General features: G+C 46.8%; 1 protein-coding gene across 1 annotated transcript in view; it reads left to right on the top strand.

Moving 5' to 3' along the window:
- mthfd1b (methylenetetrahydrofolate dehydrogenase (NADP+ dependent) 1b) overlaps positions 1 to 20,214 on the top strand; it is a 104,082-nt gene that overhangs the window by 75,912 nt on the left and 7,956 nt on the right. Inside the window, exons 21-26 of the mRNA XM_060829507.1 lie at positions 3,861 to 4,000; positions 8,358 to 8,399; positions 9,128 to 9,228; positions 11,528 to 11,705; positions 15,489 to 15,596; positions 15,937 to 16,089. Coding sequence (XP_060685490.1) covers positions 3,861 to 4,000; positions 8,358 to 8,399; positions 9,128 to 9,228; positions 11,528 to 11,705; positions 15,489 to 15,596; positions 15,937 to 16,089 — 722 coding nt within the window. The remainder of the gene's footprint in view (positions 1 to 3,860; positions 4,001 to 8,357; positions 8,400 to 9,127; positions 9,229 to 11,527; positions 11,706 to 15,488; positions 15,597 to 15,936; positions 16,090 to 20,214) is intronic.

Raw genomic sequence — 20,214 nt, 5'->3', positions numbered from 1 at the left:
TTGGGCCCTGGGGAGTGTTGTAGGACAGAGAGACCTCAGGGTGTAGGTACACAGTCCCTTGAAAGTTGCGTCACAGGTAGACAGGGTGGTGAGGCAGGCATATAGGAATTGGGAGACCATGTTACAGCTGTACCAGACATTGGTAAGGCTACATTTGGAGTATGTGTACAATTATGGTCGACCTGCCAATAGGAAGGACGCTATCAAACTGGAAGGGTGCACAGAAGATTTGCAAGGATGTTGCTGAGATTAGAGGGTTTGAGTTAATAAGGAGACATTGGATAGGCTGAGACTATTTTCCCTGGAGTATACAGGTGCCTGGGGGAGTGGTGGAGCTGGATTCCATAGGAGGGTTCAAAAGAGAGCTGGAAAGTGATGATGTGAGAGGGTTATGGAGATAGAGCTGAAGAATGGGATGAGCTGCTTAGCTCTTTCAGGGGCCAGTATAGATATGATGGGTCAAAAGGCCTCCTGTACTGTAACATTCATGATTCTGTGAATAACATGTGGTCGTATAAGGATGGGAGGAAGCTCCTGTGTGGAACAAGTGGGCTGAATAATTCTGTACTGAACAGTTCTGCCACTAGGGAGACAGGAGATAACCCTGTACTTTTCCCTTCCTTGACATTAGTTCTTAGGGAGGTAAACCAGCATCGCTCCAATGCAGGTATTTTACAGTCTGCACACTGCAGATCACAATCATTACCATTCCAGACTCACTCTAGCACTCCAGCTCCACTTAGTGGCAGGAAACTGATATTGTCGCACTGCTCTTTGCTGTCCAGTACTGAGAAATTAGCAGAAATTATCACGCCTGATATTGGTTCATTAGCACCTGCTATCGGAAAGATGTTGTAAAACTTGAAAGGGTTCAGAAAAGATTTACAGGGATGTTGCCAGGGTTGGAGGGTTTAAGCTGTCGGGAGAGGCTGAACAGGCTGGGGCTGTTCTCCCTGGAGCATTAGAAGCTGAGGGGTGACCTTATAGAGGTTTATAAAATTGAGGGGCATGGATAGGGTAAATGGACACGGTATGTTCTCCAGGGTAGAGAGTCCAGAACTAGAGAGGATAGGTTTAGAGTGAGAGGAGAAAGATATAAAAAAGACCTACAGGGCAACTTTTTTCACACAGAGGGTGGTACGTGTATGGAATGAGCTGCTGAAGGAAGTGGTGGAGGCTGGTACAATTGCATTTAAAAGGCATGTGGATGGGTACGTGAGTAATGTGGCACTGGAAAAGCACAGCAGGCCAGGCAGCATTCAAGGAGTATGAGAGTCGACGTTTTAGGCATAAACCCTTCAACAGGAATGTTGAGGGAGATAAGGGGGGGGGACAAGTCTTGGGCCGCTGCCACTGCCATATCCAAGCCGCCCGATGCATGGAGGATGAACGCCTCATCTTCCGCCTTGGGACCCTCCAACCACACGGCATCAATGGTGACTTCACCAGTTTCCAAATCCCACCTCCCCTCAACGTCGGCCCAGATCCAACTCGGCACCGCCCTCTTGAACTGTTCTACTTGTCCCCCCTCCTTCGTACCTTTCACTCAGGAACAGGACATTATTGCTGATGTGAATATTGAGTCACAAGTGATTAGAATGGATGGCCTTGAGGTATGTAGGGAAGAGGTCTGGGGAATACTGGAAAGGATGAAAATAGATAAGCCCCCTGAGCCTGATGGCATTTATCCTAGGATTCTCTGGGAAGCTAGGGAGGAGATAGCGGAGCCATTGGCCTTGATTTTTATGTCGTCGTTGTCTACGGGAATAGTGCCAGAAGACTGGAGGATAGCAAATGTGGTCCCCTTGTTCAAGAAGGGGAGTAGGGATAGCCCTAGTAACTACAGGCCAGTGAGTCTCACTTCTGTTGTTGGCAAAGTCTTAGAGAGAATTGTAAGGGATAGGATTTATGAACATCTGGATAGGAATAATGTGATCAAGGATAGTCAGCATGGTTTTGTGAAGGGCAGGTCGTGCCTCACAAACCTTATTGAGTTCTTTGAGAAGGTGACCAAGGAAGTGGCCGAGGGTAAAGCAGTAGATGTGGTGTATATGGATTTTAGTAAGGCGTTCGATAAGGTACCCCATGGTAGGCTACTGCAAAAATTACGGAGGTATGGCATTGAGGGTGAGTTGGAGGTTTGGATTAGGAATTGGCTGGCTGGAAGGAGACAGAGGGTAGTAGTTGATGGTAAAGGTTCATCTTGGAGTGCAGTTAGATTAGATTAGAATAGATTACTTACAGTGTGGAAACAGGCCCTTCGGCCCAACAAGTCCACACCGACCCGCCGAAGCGCAACCCACCCATACCCCTACATTTACCCCTTACCTAACACTACGGGCAATTTAGCATGGCCAATTCACCTGACCCGCACATCTTTGGACTGTGGGAGGAAACTGGAACACCCGGACTAGCGGTGTTCCACAAGGATCTGTTTTGGGACCATTGCTGTTTGTCATTTTTATAAATGACCTAGAGGAGGGGCTTGAAGGCTGGGTGAGCAAGTTTGCAGATGACACGAAGGTTGGTGGAGTTATGGACAGCGAAGAAGGATGTGACAGGTTACAGCGGGATATAGATAAGTTGCAGAGCTGGGCAGAAAGGTGGCAAATGGAGTTCAATGTAGCTAAGTGTGAAGTCATTCACTTTGGTAGGAATAACAAGATGATGGATTACTGGGCTAGTGGTAGGCAACTTGGTAGTGTGGATGAGCAGAGGGATCTTGATGTCCATGTACACAGATCTCTGAAAGTTGCCACCCAGGTAAATAGTGCTGTGAAGAAGGCATATGGTGTACTGGGCTTTATTGGTAGAGGAATTGAGTTCCGGAGTCCTGAGGTCATGTTGCAGTTGTATAAGACTCTGGTGCGGCCTCATCTGGAGTATTGTGTGCAGTTTTGGTCGCCATACTATAGGAAGGATGTGGAGGCATTGGGACGAGTGCAGAGGAGGTTTACCAGGATGTTGCCTGACATGGTAGGAAGATCATACGAGGAAAGGCTGAGGCACTTGGGGCTGTTCTCATTGGAGAAAAGAAGGTTTAGGGGAGATTTGATAAAGGTTACAAGATGATTAGGGGTTTAGATAGGGTTGACAGTGAGAACCTTTTTCCCCGTATGGAGTCAGCTGTTACTAGGGGAACACAGCTTTAAATTAAGGGGTGGTAGGTATAGGACAGATGTTAGGGGTAGATTCTTTACTCAGCGGGTTGAGAGTTCATGGAATGCCCTGCCAGTAGCAGTGGTGGACTCTCCCTCTTTATGGTCATTTAAGCGGGCATTGGATAAGCATATGGAGGTTATTGGGCTAGTGTAGGTTAGGTAGGCTTCGGTCGGCACAACATCGAGGGCCGAAGGGCCTGTACTGCGCTGTATTTTTCTATGTTCTGTTTGCTCCACCCTCTGCTCTGATCACCATCACCCCCTACCTGCACCTACCTATTGCCTTCCTAGCTATCTCCCCCCCACCCCCACCCCGTCCCCCACCCTACCAAGCCCTCCTGTTTATCTCTCAGCAAGCCCCCCGTCCCCGTCCCCATTCCTGAGGAAGCCTGAAAAGTTGACTCTCCTGCTCCTCGGAAAGTGCCTGACCTGCTGTGTTTTTCCATCAGTACACTGTTCGACTCTGATTCCCCAGCATCTGCAGTCCTCCCTATCTCTCTGAGTATATGAATAGGAAGGGTTCAAAGGAATATGGGCCAAGTGCAGGTAAATGGGACTAGTTTGGTTTCGGATGTCTGGTCGGCATGGATGAGTTGGACCAAAGGCTATGTACAGCTCTCTGACTTTGAACGACTGCCTTGCTGTTTCTGTTTCAGTGTGTTTCTTGCCGGTTTAATTCTGCGCTCTGTTTTAATGCAGTGACGGAGGCTGGATTCGGTGCGGACATTGGGATGGAGAAGTTCTTCAACATTAAGTGCAGGTCCTCTGGACTGTGTCCCCATGTGGTTGTGCTGGTTGCCACAGTGAGGGCTCTGAAAATGCATGGAGGTGGCCCCACGGTAAGACCAATGAAATGTGTTCACACAGCTCCTTTTAATGTAGAATAATAAAACCTGGGAACAAAGTAAGCCATTCAGCCCATCGAGTCTGCCTCATCATGCAGTGATCTGATCATCTTCAACTCCACTTTGCTGCTGTTTCCCCCAAACCTTTGATTTCTTTAGTGATTAACAATGTGTCTCTCTCGGCCCTGAATATACTCACCAAAGAAATTCCTCCCCATGTAAATAAAACAAAGAACTGCAGAAGCTGGAAGTCTAACATATTCACATATCAGCCAGAGCTGAATGACCTATGAATGACCCTTCTTATAAAAACTGTTCCTGAACTTAAAGCATTAACTCTGTTTCTGTTTCCACAGATGCTGTCAAACCTGCTGCGTTTCTCCAGCAATTTCTGTTTTTGTTACAAATTCCTCCTCATCTGTTTTAAATGTGCCCCCCTTTATTCTGAGATGATACCGTCTGGTGCTAGACTCCCGCAAGCGGAAAAATCTTTTCCACATTACACTGCCAGATCCATAAGAATCTGATGTACCCAAGCAGTTTATCGAGCTGTGAGGGAAATGGTCAGTATTAAGCAGATGACACCAAACTTGGAGGTGCAGTGGACAGCGAAGAAGGTTACCTCAGATTACAACAGGAGCTGGACCAGATGGGCCAATGGGCTGAGAAGTGGCAGATGGAGTTTAATTCAGATAAATGCGAGGTGCTGCATTTTGGGAAAGCAAATCTTAGCAGGATTTATACACTTAATGGTAAGGTCCTAGGGAGTGTTGCTGAACAAAGAGACCTTGGAATCACAGGTTCATAGCTCCTTGAAAGTAGAGTCACAGTTAGAAAGGATAGTGAAGAAGGCATTTGGTATGCTTTCCTTTATTGGTCAGAGTATTGAGTACAGGAGTTTGGAGGTCATGTTGTGGCTGTACAGGACATTGGTTAGACCACTGTTGGAATATTGCATGCAATTCTGGTCTCCTTCCTATCGGAAAGATGTTGTGAAACTTGAAAGGGTTCAGAAAAGATTTGCAAGGATGTTGCCAGGGTTGGAGGATCTGAGCTACAGGGAGAGGCTGAACAGGCTGGGGCTGTTTTCCCTGGAGCGTCAGAGGCTGAGGGGTGACCTTATAGAGGTTTACAAAATTATAAGGGGCATGGATAGGATAAATAGGCAAAGTCTTTTCCCTGGGGTCAGGGAGTCCAGAACTAGAGGGCATAGGTTTAGGGTGAGAGAGGAAAGATATAAAAGAGACCTAAGGAGCAACAGTTTTACACACAGAGGGTGGTACGTGTATGGAATGAGCTGCCAGAGGAAGTGGTGGAGGCTGGTACAATTGCAACATTTAAGAGGCATTTGGATGGGTATATGAATAGGAAGGGTTTGGAGGGATATGGGCAGAGTGCTGGCAGGTGGGACTAGATTGAGTTGGGATATCTAGTCGGCATGGACGGGTTGGACCGAAGGGTCTGTTTCCATGCTGTACATCTCTATGACCGTACTGACCATTACAGCCTGTGAAGGGTCACACCGGACAGCCTTGAGATGATACGAACCTCTGTACTACAGCCCATGATGATGCCTCTTCGTTTGATTCTTTGGTTGTGGCAGGTTATAGCTAGGCTTATCCAAGATACCCGGAGAAGGTGACAGTGAGCTACTTCGGTCCTCCTGGTATACTAGTAGCTGCGAGGGGGAGTTCCAGGGTTTTGACCCAGCGACATACAAACACAGAGGAAGAGGAGGCTGTTGAGCCTGCTGCACATTTCCGTAGATTTATTCATTTGAGGGATGCGCTGTTGCTCAGGACAATGTTTTGGCCAATTCTTAATTAGCTTTGAGAAGGCACTTGTGAGCTGCCGTGTTGAACTGCCACGATGGTGGGTCCACCCACAGTGCTGTCAGAGAGGCAGTTCCAAGATTCTGACTCAATGACAGTGAAGGAATAGCAATATATTTCCAAATCATGACGGTGAGTGGTTTTTACAGCTGAATACCCCTGTTAGAAAGCAGGAATAGGGCCAAATAGTTTAATGGGGTAACTGTAGTTGTCTTTTTCCTGAGATGGGGAATTTCAAGACTAGAGCTCATGTTTTTAAGGTGAGAGGAGAGGATTTAAAAAAGACATGAGAGGTAAATGTTTCACACTGAGGATGATTTCCATTTGTATTGAAGTTCCTGAGGAAGTGGTGGATGTGGGTACATTTACAACGTTTAAAAGACATTTGGATGGATACATGAATAGGAAAGGTTTGGGTGGATATGGGCCAGGAGCAGGCAGGTGGGACTTGTTTAGTTTGGGATAATGTTCGGCACGGACTGGTTGGACCGAAGGGTCTGTTTCCGTGCTGGATGACTATGACTGTGACCATGTCTAGTGCCCACAGAATGTCTCGGCACAGAAGAGTGAGGAACCTGGCATGGATGCCACAGGAAAGCTCCATACCAAGTGATGGAGTGCTCAAGGTGAAGACCTCAAAGGGAGTGGGGAATCTGGGGGCATTATGCTGGGCGGAAGGAGAACCAAGGGAGGGGGAGGGGTGAGGCAACGGAGAGATTCAAACTGCAGGTTGAATACGTTTAACGTTGAGGTGTTGCTGGACTCAGCCAATGTAGACCAGCGAGCACCAGGTGCTGAGTGACTGGAATGATGTAGGGTAGTCAACGATTGACTAAACTGAAGGTAACGGGGTGGCTGAGGTGGGGGGTGGTGAGAAGTTGGCAGGTGAGCGCTGGAATGGTCAAGCCTGCTCGTGACAGAGGTGTGAAGGAAAGTTCCCTTTTGTCGGTGAGCTGTGACAGGGCCAAGCGACTGCCCCTGTCATGTCTGCATTGATGTGGTTACATGTCCAGCTTGGGATTTATTAGAATGTTCAAGGTGTGGGCAGCCTGCGAGGGAGGGTGACCGTGTCAGCAGAGAAGGTACGAGATTAAAGCTCTGAAATGCCTCTTCTTTCCCAAAAAGTAGTTTCAGTTGAGCTTATAGATCAGTCAGTCTTGGCTCAATGGAAAAAAACTGTGTGCAGTTCTGGTCGCCTCACTTTAGGAAAGCTTTGGAGAGGGCGCAGAGGAGATTTACCAGGACGTTGCCTGGAATGGAGAATAGGTCGTACGAGGATAGGTTGAGAGTGCTAGGCCTTTTCTCATTGGAACAGCGAAGGATGAGGGGTGACTTGATAGAGGTTTATAAGATGATCAGGGGAATAGATAGAGTAGACAGTCAGAGACTTTTTCCCCAGGTACAACAGAGTGTTACAAGGGGACATAAATTTAAGGTGAAGGGTGGAAGGTATAGGGGGGATGTCAGGGGTTCTTTACCCAGAGAGTGGTGGGGGCATGGAATGCGCTGCCTGTGAGAGTGGCAGAGTCAGAATCATTGGTGACCTTTAAGCGGCAATTGGATAGGTACATGGATAGGTGCTTAAGCTAGGACAAATGTTCGGCACAACATCGTGGGCCGAAGGGCCTGTTCTGTGCTGTGTTGTTCTATGTTCTATGTTCTAACTAGTCACCAGAGTTCCAGTGGATCATCAGGCTGCACTCTGGTTAGAGAGTGACAACTGATGGTGAGTTTAAATTGAAGGTCACCACGGCTCTGGCAAGGCTGAGATGGTGGGACCTTCACGGTCATCTCAGTCAGTGCAAGAATTGAACTCACGCTGCATTGCAAACCAACTGTCCAGCCAAATGAGCTAATCAACTCTCATGAATCACTTATCGCTCAATGATGCTGTCATTAGGGCAGCACGGTGGCTCAGTGGTTAGCACTGCTGCCTCACAGCGCCAGGGACCCAGGTTCAATTCCCGCCTCGGGTGGCTGACTGTGTGGAGTTTGCACATTCTCCCCGTGTCGGTGTGGGTTTCCTCTGGGTGCTCCGGTTTCCTCCCACAGTCACAAAGATGTGCAGAATTGACTATGCTAAATTGTCCATAGTGTTAGGTGCATTAGTCAGGGGTAAATGTAGGGTAGGGGAATGGGTCTGGGTGAGTTACTCTTCAGAGGGTCAGTGTGGACTGGTTTGGCCAAAGGGCAGGAATCTAATCTCAGACAATAGGTTCAAGTCCCAATCCAGGAGGTGAGCCACAAACCTAGGTTTCAGGGCAGTGCTGAGGGAATGCTACATGGTGGAGGTGCTGATGTCTCTCATGGATTCTGTTTCAGTGGTTCACAAAAAAAAATGATATTCTCCCCAGAGTTGTGGCTAATATTTCCCAATTTTCCAATGTTTGCACTTCATAAAGTTACTGCATTGATTGCAAAACCTACTTAAGGTAATCTAAGGCCATAAAAGGCAAGTCATCTTCTCATGCCTGAGTTTCAGAACAGTTTTAACAATATTTTCTGGAATTTTATTGCAGGTAACAGCAGGTGTTCCCCTACCAAAGGAATACATCGAAGAGGTAAATGCTGATTGTCTGTGTTTTCTCATGTCTGGCTTTACTTTCTGTGCTGAATCGTAGAATCCCTATGGCGTGGATGCCTGTCCAATCGTAACTGACCCTCCAGAGAGCATCCCGCCCAGACCAAACCCCCTAACCTATCCTCATGACCTTGCATTTCCCATGGCTAATGGCCCACCCAGCCTGCACATCCCTGGGCACTCGACAATTTCCATGGCCATTCCACCTTAACCTGCACATCTTTGGACTGTGGGAGGAAACCGGAGCACCCGGAGGAAACCCACGCAGACACGGGGGAGAATGTGCAAACTCCACACAGACAGTCACCCGAGGTGGGAATCGAACCCAGATCCCTGGCGCTGTGAGGCAGCAGTGCTAACCACTGAGCCACCGTACCGCCCACAGGTGGTGAACAAATTGGAGATTCTTGATCCAAACTAAGGGAATGAGACTATTTTGAAGTGGGAATCGGTTTAGCTGTCTCAGCATTGTGTGCTGTGTAATAGTAAACACCAGGCTCTCGACCTTAACCAGAGTCTGGAATGATCAAGCATAGCAAACAGACACAAAAGTGCTGATAGATTCACTCTTGATCATGTTCTGAATAACATAAGTACCCGGTAGTGGATTGCGCTGGTTCTGGTTGACTGGGCTACATGTTGCGGTTCTCAGCTTTGTGTTTGCTGACAATTGACCTGCCTGTGACCTCTCTGTTTGGTTTTGTGTAGAACCTGGATTTGTTGGAGAAGGGCTGCAGTAATCTCCGCAAACAGATCGAGAACGCAAACCTGTTTGGAGTTTCGGTGGTGGTTGCAGTCAACGCCTTCAAGTAAGCAGTCAGCACGGCACAGACTTGGGGATGGGTGGTGCTGGGGCAGTTTGAGACACGCTGAGGAACTTAAGCAGCAATTTGGCGCACTCTCCACTACAACACCAACCAAGTTATCCTGTAGATAGAAATACTATACTTCACATGGGTACAAATCATCAGGGCAGCATGGTGGCTCAGCGCTTAGCACTGCTGCCTCACAGTGCCAGGGACCCAGGTTCAATTCCAGCCTCAGGGCGACTGACTGTGTGGAGTTTGCACATTCTCCCCGTGTCTGCGTGGGTTTCCTCCGGGTGCTCCAGTTTCTTCCCACAGTCCAAAGATGTGCAGGTCAGGTGAATTGGCCATGCTAAACTGCCCGTAGTGTTCAGTGCATTAGTCAGGGGTAAATAAAGGGTAGGAGAATGGGGGTGGATGCGTTACTCTTTGGAGGGTTGGTATGGACTTGTTGGGCCGAACGGCCTGTTTCCATACTGAAGGGAATCTAAACTAAGCTAACCTATAGCCCTACAGGTTTATTTGGAAGCACTCGCTTTCAGAGCGCTGATTCTTCATCAGGTAGCGAGTGGAGCAGGATCATAAGACGCAGAATTTATAGTAAAAGATTACAGTGTCAGGCAACTGAACCGATATATTAAACAAACCTAGAACCTTAACAGCAATCTGGGCTTGTTCAATATATCATTTCAATTGCATGACACGAGTCACCTGATGAAGGAGCGTCGCTCCGAAAGCTAGTGTTTCCAAATAAACCTGTTGGACTATAACCTGGTGTTGTGTGATTTTTAACTTTGTACACCCCAGTCCAACACCGGCACCTCCACATAATGCTTCACATGATCACATTCGCCTGTTTCAATGGGTGTGAAAAGGTGTACTTTTGTGTCACTCGTATAGCTAGAGCATTGTGTGCAGTTCTGGAATCCACATTATAGGAGGGATGTGCTAGCACTGGAGAGGGTGCAGAAGGAGATTTCCCTGGGCTGGAGAGTTTCAATGATGAAGGACGGTTGATTGATTTATTGTTGTCACATGTACTGAGATACAGTGAGAAGTGTTGTTTTGCGTGCTCTACAGGCAACATGTACCATACAAAGTGTATCAGGGTAGCAGAACAGAGTGCAGAATACAGTGTTACAGCAGCAGAGAAGGTGCCTGAATGTTTGAGAGATCTGTTCAAAAGTCTGATAATTGCAGAGATAAAGCTTTCCTTAAACTATTCACATGCGAATTAAATCTCTTTGTGCATGGACAGACTGGGCTTGTTTACCTTGGAACAGAGGAGATTGAGAGGGGACATGATTGAGATGGATAAAATTATGAGGGGCATTGATAGTGCAGACATGAAGAAAATGTTCCCTTGATGACAGGATTGATGACTGGGGACATAGATTTATGTTAAGGGGCTGGGGTTTTGAGTGTGGTGGGGAATCTGGAACTCACTCCCTGTGAGGCAGCTAGAAACCTTCATCACACTGAAAAAGTGTTGGAATGTGCAGTAGTGATGCCAAGGTACACGAGACTTTTGGGACATTAGGTGGAAAATGGGATAGAATAGTGAGGTGGCTATGTATGACTGGTGAGGATGGAGTGGGCTGAAGGGTCTATTTCTGTGCCTGTAGATTAGTCAGGTGAGAGGTCAGGCGTGCTCTAGGAGTGTACAGCCTACGTGTGTACACTGCTTGGTGTTATACTTTATCGGTCAAGTTTATTAGTATGGTGCTGCTTCAGGGATCAGATATGAGTTCAAGTCATCTCTAACCATAAGACATTACAATCATAGAATCCCCACAGTGCAGAAAGAGGCCATTTGGCCCATCGAGTCTACAATGACCCTCCGAAGAGCATCACCCCCACCCTATCCCTGTTAACCAGCATTATCCTGGCCAGTCCGTTGAGTCTTCGGACATTGGAGCAGAGGAGGCAGTGAGGTCATGACTGATCTGATGATCCCCAGTGCTATTTTTCCGCCTTTCCCCATAACCCCAGATTCCCTTCCTGATCTAAAATCTGTCTCTCTCGACCTTGAATATACTTAATGAACCAGCCTCGACAGCATTCTGTGGGAAGGAATTTCCACAGGATCCCTCCCCTCTGAGAGAATGTTGGAAATCTGAAACAAACAAACCTTCAGCATATTGGATTGGAGACGTTAACTCTGTTTCTCTCTCCACACGTGTTGCCAGATCTGCTGAGTTTCTCCAGTATTCTGAGTGTTTGCTCCTCGTCTGTTGCTTGTTCCTGTTGTGTTTTGGTCTGAGTTGGCCTGTGTCACTAGCAGCTCCCTCTCGTTCTCTAGAACAGACACCGAGGCTGAGCTTGAGCTGGTTTGCAGCTTGGCCAAGGAGATGGGTGCGTTTGATGCTGTGAAATGTACTCACTGGGCCGAAGGTGGGCGAGGGGCTGTCGAGCTGGCCCGGGCTGTACAGAGAGCTTCTGAACAGGACAGCAACTTCAAATACCTGTACCCTCTGGAGGTAAGAACCTACTTGGCTACTTCCTGTTGTCTGTGAAAATTACTACCTGACTTTAAAGAGTACCTGGGTGCGTTTTAATAAAAAGATACAAATACTGGAACAAGGGAAGGTTACTATGTTCCTTGAGTCTGTTCCAATGTTCAGTTAGAATTTGGTTGATCCATGTCTTAATTCTGCAGTCTTAAAATATCTCGCTAATATTCACTGTTTGGAAATTTCACTCACGGCCCTCCAGGATCGTCTGGTTTGCGGGTTGGGGGAGGGCCGAAGGATTCACATTTCTCTTTGTGTGGAGAGTGGTTCCTAGCTGCCACTGAATTATCCAGTTTCTAATGTCAAATGTAGATCCCTCCAGAGCTGCCTTCTGCAGAAGCAGCTTCTGTATATCCACTCCTTTTAATCGTCTTAAAACTATTTGTGGACGGCACAGTGGTGAGCACTGCTGCCTCACAGCGCCAGAGACCTGGGTTCAATTCCCACCTCAGGTGACTGACTGTGTGGAGTTTGTACATTCTCCCCGTGTCTGCTCCGGTTTCCTCCCATAATCCAAAAATGTGCAGGTCAGGTGAATTGGCCATGCTAAATTCCCCGTAGTGTTAGGTGAAGGGGTAAATGTAGGGGAATGGGTTCGGCGGGTCGGTGTGGACGTGTTGGGCCGAAGGGCCTGTTTCCACACTGTAAGTAAGTTAAGCCCCCTTTTGTACGACCTACAAGCATCCTGTCCTCCTCATTAAAACCTCTTTTAAACAAAGAACAAAGAGAGGTACAGCACAGAAGCAGGTTCTTTGGCCTGTACCAATGCCCTAACTAAACTAAAAAACAAACCTTCTGCCCTTATTAGGTCCATATCCCTCTATTCCCTCCCTATTCCTATAACCATCCAGATGCCTCTTCAATGTCACCAACATGCCTGTTTCCACCACCTTTTCTGGCAGTGCATTCCAGGCTCCTATCGCTCTCTGAGTGAAATATTTCCCTTGCACATCTCCCTTAAACTTCCCTTCCTCACCTCGAATATGTGCCCCCTTGCAACTGAATCTTCAACCCTGGGGAAACGCCTCTGACTATCCACCCTGTCTATGCCTGTCATAACTGTGTAGACCTCTATCAGGTCTCCTCTCGGCTGCTGTCTTTCCAGTGAAAACAATCCTAGGCTTTTTAACCTTCCCCCATAACCAGTGCTTTCGAGACTAGGCTACATCCTGGTGAACCTTGTCTGCTCTCTGTCTCTAAAGCTTCTGCCATCCTTCTGGTAGTGTGGCGACCAGAACTGCACACAATAGCTTGACCTGTTCTGTCTTGAGTTGATTCTTAGCCTTGACTATGCGAGTGCTGAAAGCCAGTTAATGAAGGATGGAATGGGAGTCCGTCTTTACACACAGGCAATTACTGACATAAAAACATTCATCCCCAAAACTCAACAGCTCCAGTTTCAACATGTTCTTATTTAGTTAGTTATGCAAGTACACCCATTTCAAATAACAGGGGCAGCAAAACACAGCAATGGGAAAAGGAACAAAAGGGGGGAACAGGCGTGCTAAATCAGAATGGGGAGGGGATGATGACGCCTCCCAGTCCATACGGTGCCCACTTGTCCTCTGTGTCAATTGAGCTTTCAATCAACTTGTTTGGAGATGCTGTCACACACTTGTGGAGCATGTGGGACTTGAACCTGGGCCTCCTAGCTAAGTGGTAGGGACACTGCCACTGCCCCACAAGATCCTTCTGTGTCTGTGGCAGAGACCTTGGCTATCTATTTGCCCAGGACTCAGGCCCTCTGGCCAATCTGTGTCTGTTTGTACTGAATCTATTGATGTCCAGCAACTGTGTATAATCAATATGCAGTTAACGTGCACTTAACCATTGAAAGGACGTTGTCTCTACATTTAGTTGTTTCCCTGGACATAGGCTATAGGGAGGCTAGAGGCAGTTAGCTGAGCTGTCCTGCATGGTGTTGAGTTTCTTCAGTGTGGGAGCTGCACCAATCTAGGCAGGAGATGCAATCAGATCAGTTATGAAAGTGAAGAACAATAAAGATCAGATAACAATGGTGTGTTCTAAATGTACCAACGTTTACGAATTAAAACCAGGCCGCAGAATCCAAATGGAACAACCCTAAAAACAGGAAAGGAGTCTGAATAATCTTGTCTCAGTCTTTAATTCAGATTGAGTCTTGATTCAGAACATTTCCAAACAGAAACGTGTACTCCATTGCACTCTCCTGACCTGAGTATTACAGATGGCGCAGAAGTCTTAAGGTTATCAGGAGATGGGCCAGGTATCAGAGAGAACCCAGCTGCTTAATCTCATGGCTGTTCCAGTCACAGACCAAGGCAGCTACCACTAATTGAGGATTGGCAGAAAGCAGAGCAGGGATAAAGGGGTCTTTTTCAGGAGGGCTGCTGGTGACGACTGGAGTTCCACAGGGGTCAGCGTTGGAACCACAACTATTCACGTTATACTTTAATAGTCTGAATGAACAAACTGAGGACATTGCCATTAAGTTTACAGATGTCACTAGGTGGAGAAACAGGTGGTGATGAAGAAGTGGGAAGCTGCAGGACTTGGACAGGCTGGGAGAATGGGCAAATAAGTGGCAGATGGAATACAATCTGGGAAAACATGAGGTCATGCACTTTGGTAGGAAGAATAGAGGCGTGGACTATTTTCTGAATGGGGGAAATGCTTTTAAAATCTGAAGCACAACGCAATTTAGGAGTCCTAGTTTAGGATTGTCTTCGGGTTAACATGCAGGTTTAGTCGTCAGTTAGGAAGGCAAATGTAATGTTAGCATTAATTTTGAGAAGGCTAGAATACTAGAGCAGAGATGTACTGCTGAGGCTGGACCAGGCTGTGGTCAGACATTTGGAATCTTGTGGACTGTTTTTGGCTCCATATCTAAGACTGGCCTTGGAACGGGTCCAGAGGAGGTTTACAAGAATGATCCCAGGGAGAAGGGCTTGTCTTATAAGGAGCAACTGAGGTCTCTGAGTCTGTACTTAATAGAATTTAGAAGGATATGGGGAAATCTGATTGAATGTACAGAATACTGAGAGCCCTGTATAGAGTGGATGTGGAGGAGATATTTTCACTGGTATGAGAGACTAGGACCCGAGGGCACAGCCTCAGGGTGGGGGGATGGCCCTTTAGAACTGAGATGAGAGGAATTTCTTCAGCCAGAGGGTGGGGAATCTGTGGAACTCATTGCCACAGAGAGCTGTGGAGGCCAAGTCATTGAGTGTATTTAAGTCAGGGAGAGAGGGAGAGGTTCCTGATTGATATAGGGTTCAAAGGTTACAGGGAGAAGGCAGGAGAATGGGGTTGAGAAATACATCAGCCTGGATCAAATGGTAGAATAGATTCAGTGGGCCGAATGGCCAAAATCTGCTTCAGTGTCTTATGGCCTTGACCAAGAAGTAATGTTTGTTTCCCATCAGGTTCCTCTAGCTGAGCATCGATATTTGTGACTGACCTTCTATCTCTGCTGTCCAGTATTGTTTATTGTTAAAATGAGGGAGTTAGGAGTAAGGTGTAAAGTCTTCAGAGACTTTTCCAGTTGGACGGTAAAGGGGTAGTGAGTTCAGATCCTCAGGAAGACCAACAGATTTACATCAGAAAGGGTAGAGGTTGACCCTTTTAGCCTGTTAAAGTATCTTATTATTGGGACTACTGTGCACTCTGGCAAAGTGGTTGTTGGATGTGTTCAGTGGGTCAGCCTGTATTTTTAAATCTATGCCTGCCATTAAAAGTGGATTTTGACTGTCCTCTGTTTGTTTCCTATAGCTCCCCATTGTTGACAAAATCCGAACCATTGCCCAGAAAATTTACGGTGCTGCTGATGTGGAGCTGAGCCCTGAGGCCCAGAACAAAGTGGAGCTTTACACCAAACAGGTAAGAACGCTGATCCTGCAGGGTCACCTCGGAAACTGGCAGGCTCCTCAAAAATATCCCCAAAAACTCTTCACAACCCAGAAAGGGGTGTGTGTGTGTGTGTGTGTGTGCGCGCGCATTCGCGCGAGAGAGCACTCCGCCTGCAGTGATGTGTGCTAGTGGCAAATTTGATTAACATGATCCACAAAGAGGCATCATATTGTGATCCTGCAAGCTGGTTTCTACTACTGAGCTGCCTGTGATGGATACCTGGGATGAGTAGGACTAGTGGTAATGGTAGAGGCCTGTGTTTACTTTGGCATTGAGTGGGAGTTACTGGCGTTCTGTCCTTTTCATTCAGGGATTTGCTGACCTGCCCATCTGCATGGCCAAGACTCATCTGTCCTTATCCCACATGCCAGAGAAGAAGGGAGCACCCACGGGATTTGTTCTGCCAATCCGGGACATCCGGGCCAGTGTTGGTGCAGGGTTCCTGTACCCACTAGTGGGCACGGTGAGTATAGAGCAGTTTCCAAAGGATTATATCACCTGTACAGGTTACTTCCCTCAACTTTAAAAGGGAGGGGCTGATCTGTTCAAGATGGTGAGAGTATTAAAGGCATTAGGAGTATTAAAGAGAATAGGAGGAGGCCATTCAGCCTTTCAAGCCTGCTGCACCATTCATTACGATCATGGCAGCTGTTGTTCCAACTCAGTAACCTGTTCCCATTTTTCCCCATTTCCTTTGATTCCTTTCAGCCCCACGTGCTATATCTAACTGTTTCTTGAAATGATTCAGCGTTTTGGCCTCAACTGCTTTCTGTGGTAGAGAATGCCACAGGGTCTGTGTGAAGACATTCTCCCCTTCTCAGTCCAAATGGTATACCTTATACCTTTAGTCTGTGGCTCCCTGGCTCTGGACTCCCCCACCATTGGGAACATCCTTCCTGCCTCTAACTTGTCCAAACCTGTTTAGAACTTTATAATTTACCTCATTCTTCTAAACTCCAGTGAATATAATCCTTACTGATTCAGCCTCTCCTTATAAGTCAGTCCCACCATCCAGGGATCAGTCTGGGAAACCTTGCCTGCACTCCCTCCATCACCAGAACATCCTTCCTCAGATAAGGATGCCAAAACTGCACACAGTATTTCCAGGTGCGGTCTCACCAAGACCCTGTCTAACTTCAGCAAGACATCCTTATTCCTGTACTGGAATCCTCCCACTGTGAAGGCCAACATACCCTTTGTATTCTTGACCATCTGCATGGTTACCTTCAGTGACAAGTCTACAAGAACACTGAGCTATTGTTGCACATTCCCCTATCTCAGTTTATAGCCTTTCAGACAATGATCTGCCTTCTTGTTTTTATTAACAAGGTGGGTAACCTCACATTTATCCACATTATACTGTGTCTGGGCGGCACGGTGGCACAGTGGTTAGCACTGCTGCCTCACAGTGCCAGAGACCCGGGTTCAATTCCCGACTCAAGCGACTGACTGTGTGGAGTTTGCACATTCTCCCCGTGTCTGCGTGGGTTTCCTCCCACAGTCCAAAGATGTGCAGGTTAGGGCAATTGGCCGTGCTAAATTGCCCATAGTGTTAGGTAAAGGGGTAAATGTAGGGGAATGGGTGGGTTGCGCTTTGGCAGGTCGGGCCGAAGGGCCTGTTTCCACACGGTAAGTAATCTAATCCATTTGCCCACTCCCTCAGCCTGTCCAAATCATACCGCATCCTCCTCACAACTCATTCTCCCACCAATCTTGGTGTCATCTGCAAATCTGGAGATATTACATTGAGTTCCCTCATCTCCATCATCAAAGTATATTCATTGTTAGTATGTCCAAGCACTGATCCCTGTGGTACCCCACATTTATTCCCACTCTGTTTTCTGTCAGCCACCTAGTTTTCTGACCATTTCAGTGCACTAGCCCCAAACTGGAATTTGTCAATAGCCTTCTGAAAGTCCAAATATCACCACATCTGCAGCCTCCCCTGATCAGCTCTACCAGTTACACCCTCAAAGAATTCCAGTAGATTTATCAAGTATGAATTACTTTTCATGAATCCATACCGACTTTGTCTGATCATGCTACTGTTTTCCAAATGCTCAACTGTTAAATCTTTTCTAAGAGTCTCTAGCGTTTTCCTCACTATCGATGTCAGGCTGACTGGTCTATTATTTCTTGTGTTGGGGTGACATTACCTACACTCCAGTCTGTATGAACTGTTTCAGGGTCTAACGAATCTTAGAAGATGACCACCAATGCATCCACTCTTTCTAGGGCCACCTCCTTAAGTGGGACATAGGACAGGTTCGTTAGGCAGAGCTTTTTTTTCGGGTACAGAGCATCTCGAACGGTGTGCGGATCAAGCTGGGCTTTTCCGGAAATCCTTTGTCCACAGAGAGGGATCTGCAGACCAGCAGATTGTTCCACAAGAGCTTAAAGATGCAGGGGTACAGTGGAGACTATAGCTGTTTACTGTGGGTACTAAAGGTGGGTATTGATGAACTTTGGATTCAGAGCAGTGTTAGAACATAGAACAATACAGCGCAGAACTAGCCCTTCAGCCCTCGATGTTGTGTCGACCTGTGAACTATAGTCAGCTCGTCCCCCGACACTATCCCATCACCATCCATGTGCTTACCCAAGGATTGTTTAAATCTCCCTAATGTGGCTGAGTTAACTACATTAGCAGGTAGAGCATTCCACGCCCTTACCACTCTCTGAGTAAAGAACCTGCCTCTGTAATCTGTCTTAAATCTATCTCCCCTCAATTTGTAGTTATACCCCCTCGTACACGCTGACTTCATCAGCCTAGGATAAAATAACTTTCACTGTTTCCCCTATCTAATCCTCTGATCATCTTGTGAGTTTCTATCCCCCCTTAGCCACCTTCTCTCCAATGAGAACAGACCTAGAGGTCTCAGCCTTTCCTCATAAGACCTTCCCTCCATACCAGGCAACATCCTGGTAAATCTCCTCTGCACCTTTTCCAATGCTTTCACATCCTTCCTGTAATGGGGCGACCAGAACTGTACACAATATTCCAAGTGTGGCCGCACCAGTGTTTTGTATAGCTACAGCATGATATTGTGGCTCCGGAACTCAATCCCTCTACCAATGAAACCTAACACACCGTATGCCTTCTTAACAGCACTATCCGCCTGGGTGGCAACTTTCAGGGATCTATGTACATGGACTCCAAGATCCCTCTGCACATCCACACCACCAAAAATCTTTCCATTGACCCAGTACTCTCCCTGCCTGTTATTCTTCCCAAAGTGCATCACCTCATATTTAGCTGCATTGAACTCCATTTTCCACCTCTCCGCCCAATTCTGCAGTTTATCCAAGTCCCCCTGCAACCTGTAACATTCTTCCACACTGTCCACCACTCCACCAACTTTAGTATCATCTGCAAACTTACTACCTATCCATCTATGCCTGTGTCTAAGTCATTTATAAAAATGACAAACGGTGGTGGTCCCAAAATGGATCCTTGTGACACTCCACTAGTAACCTGACTCCAGACTGAATATTTTCCATCAACCACCACTCGATGCCTTCTTTCAGAAAGCCAGTTTCTAATCCAAACTGTTAAATCACCCTCAATCCCATGCTTCTGCATTTTCTCCAACAGCCTACCACATAGAACCTTACTAAAGGCTTTACTGAAGTCCATGTATAGTAAAAATGAAGGGCTCTGGCCCGAAACGTCGAATTTCCTGTTCCTTGGATGCTGCCTAACCTGCTGTGCTTTAACCAGCAACACATTTTCAGCTCTGAAGTCCATGTATACCACGTCAACTCCCCTACCCTCAGCTACATGCTTGGTCACCTTCTCAAAAAACTCAATGAGTTTGTGAGACATAACCTGCTCCTAACGAAACTATGTTGACTGTCTGAAATCGAATTGTTGCTTGCTAGATGATTATAAATCTTATCGCTTATAATCCTTTCCAAAACCTTTCCTACAACAGAAGTAAGGCTCACTGGTCTATAATTACCTGAGTCATCTCTGCTGCCCTTCTTGAACAAGGGCACAACATTTGCAATCCTCCGGTTCTCAGGTACTAAACCTGTAGACAATGACGACTCAAATATCAAAGCCAAAGACTCTGCTATCTTCTCCCTAGCTTCCCAGAAAATCCTCGGGTAAATCCCATCCGGCCCAGGGGACTTGTCTACTTTCACTCCTTCTAGAATTGATAACACCTGTTCATAACTAACCTCAATCTTTTCCAGTCTAATATCTCGTACCTCATTCTTCTCCTCTACAATATTCTCCTTTTCCTGAGTGAAAACCGATGAGAAATGTTCGGTTAGCGCCTCTCCAATCTCTACAGGGTCCACACTCAACTTCCCACTTCTGTCTTTGATTGGCCCTATTCCTACCCTAATCATCCTTTTATTCCTCACATACCTATAGAAAGCTTTCGGGTTCTCCTTTATTCTATTTGTAAAGACTGCTCATGTCCTCTCTTTGCTCTTCTTAACTCTCTCTTTAAATCCTTCCTCGCTGATCTGTAACTCTCCATCGCCTCATCTGAACCATCTTGCCTCATCAACACAGAAACCTCCCTCTTCTGCTTAACAAGAGATACAATTTCTGTAGTAAACCACGGTTCCCTTA

The sequence above is a fragment of the Hemiscyllium ocellatum genome, chromosome 8 (genome assembly GCF_020745735.1).
Source record: "Hemiscyllium ocellatum isolate sHemOce1 chromosome 8, sHemOce1.pat.X.cur, whole genome shotgun sequence".
NCBI lineage: Eukaryota > Metazoa > Chordata > Chondrichthyes > Orectolobiformes > Hemiscylliidae > Hemiscyllium > Hemiscyllium ocellatum.
This window is presented reverse-complemented; position numbering and strand designations above follow the sequence as displayed.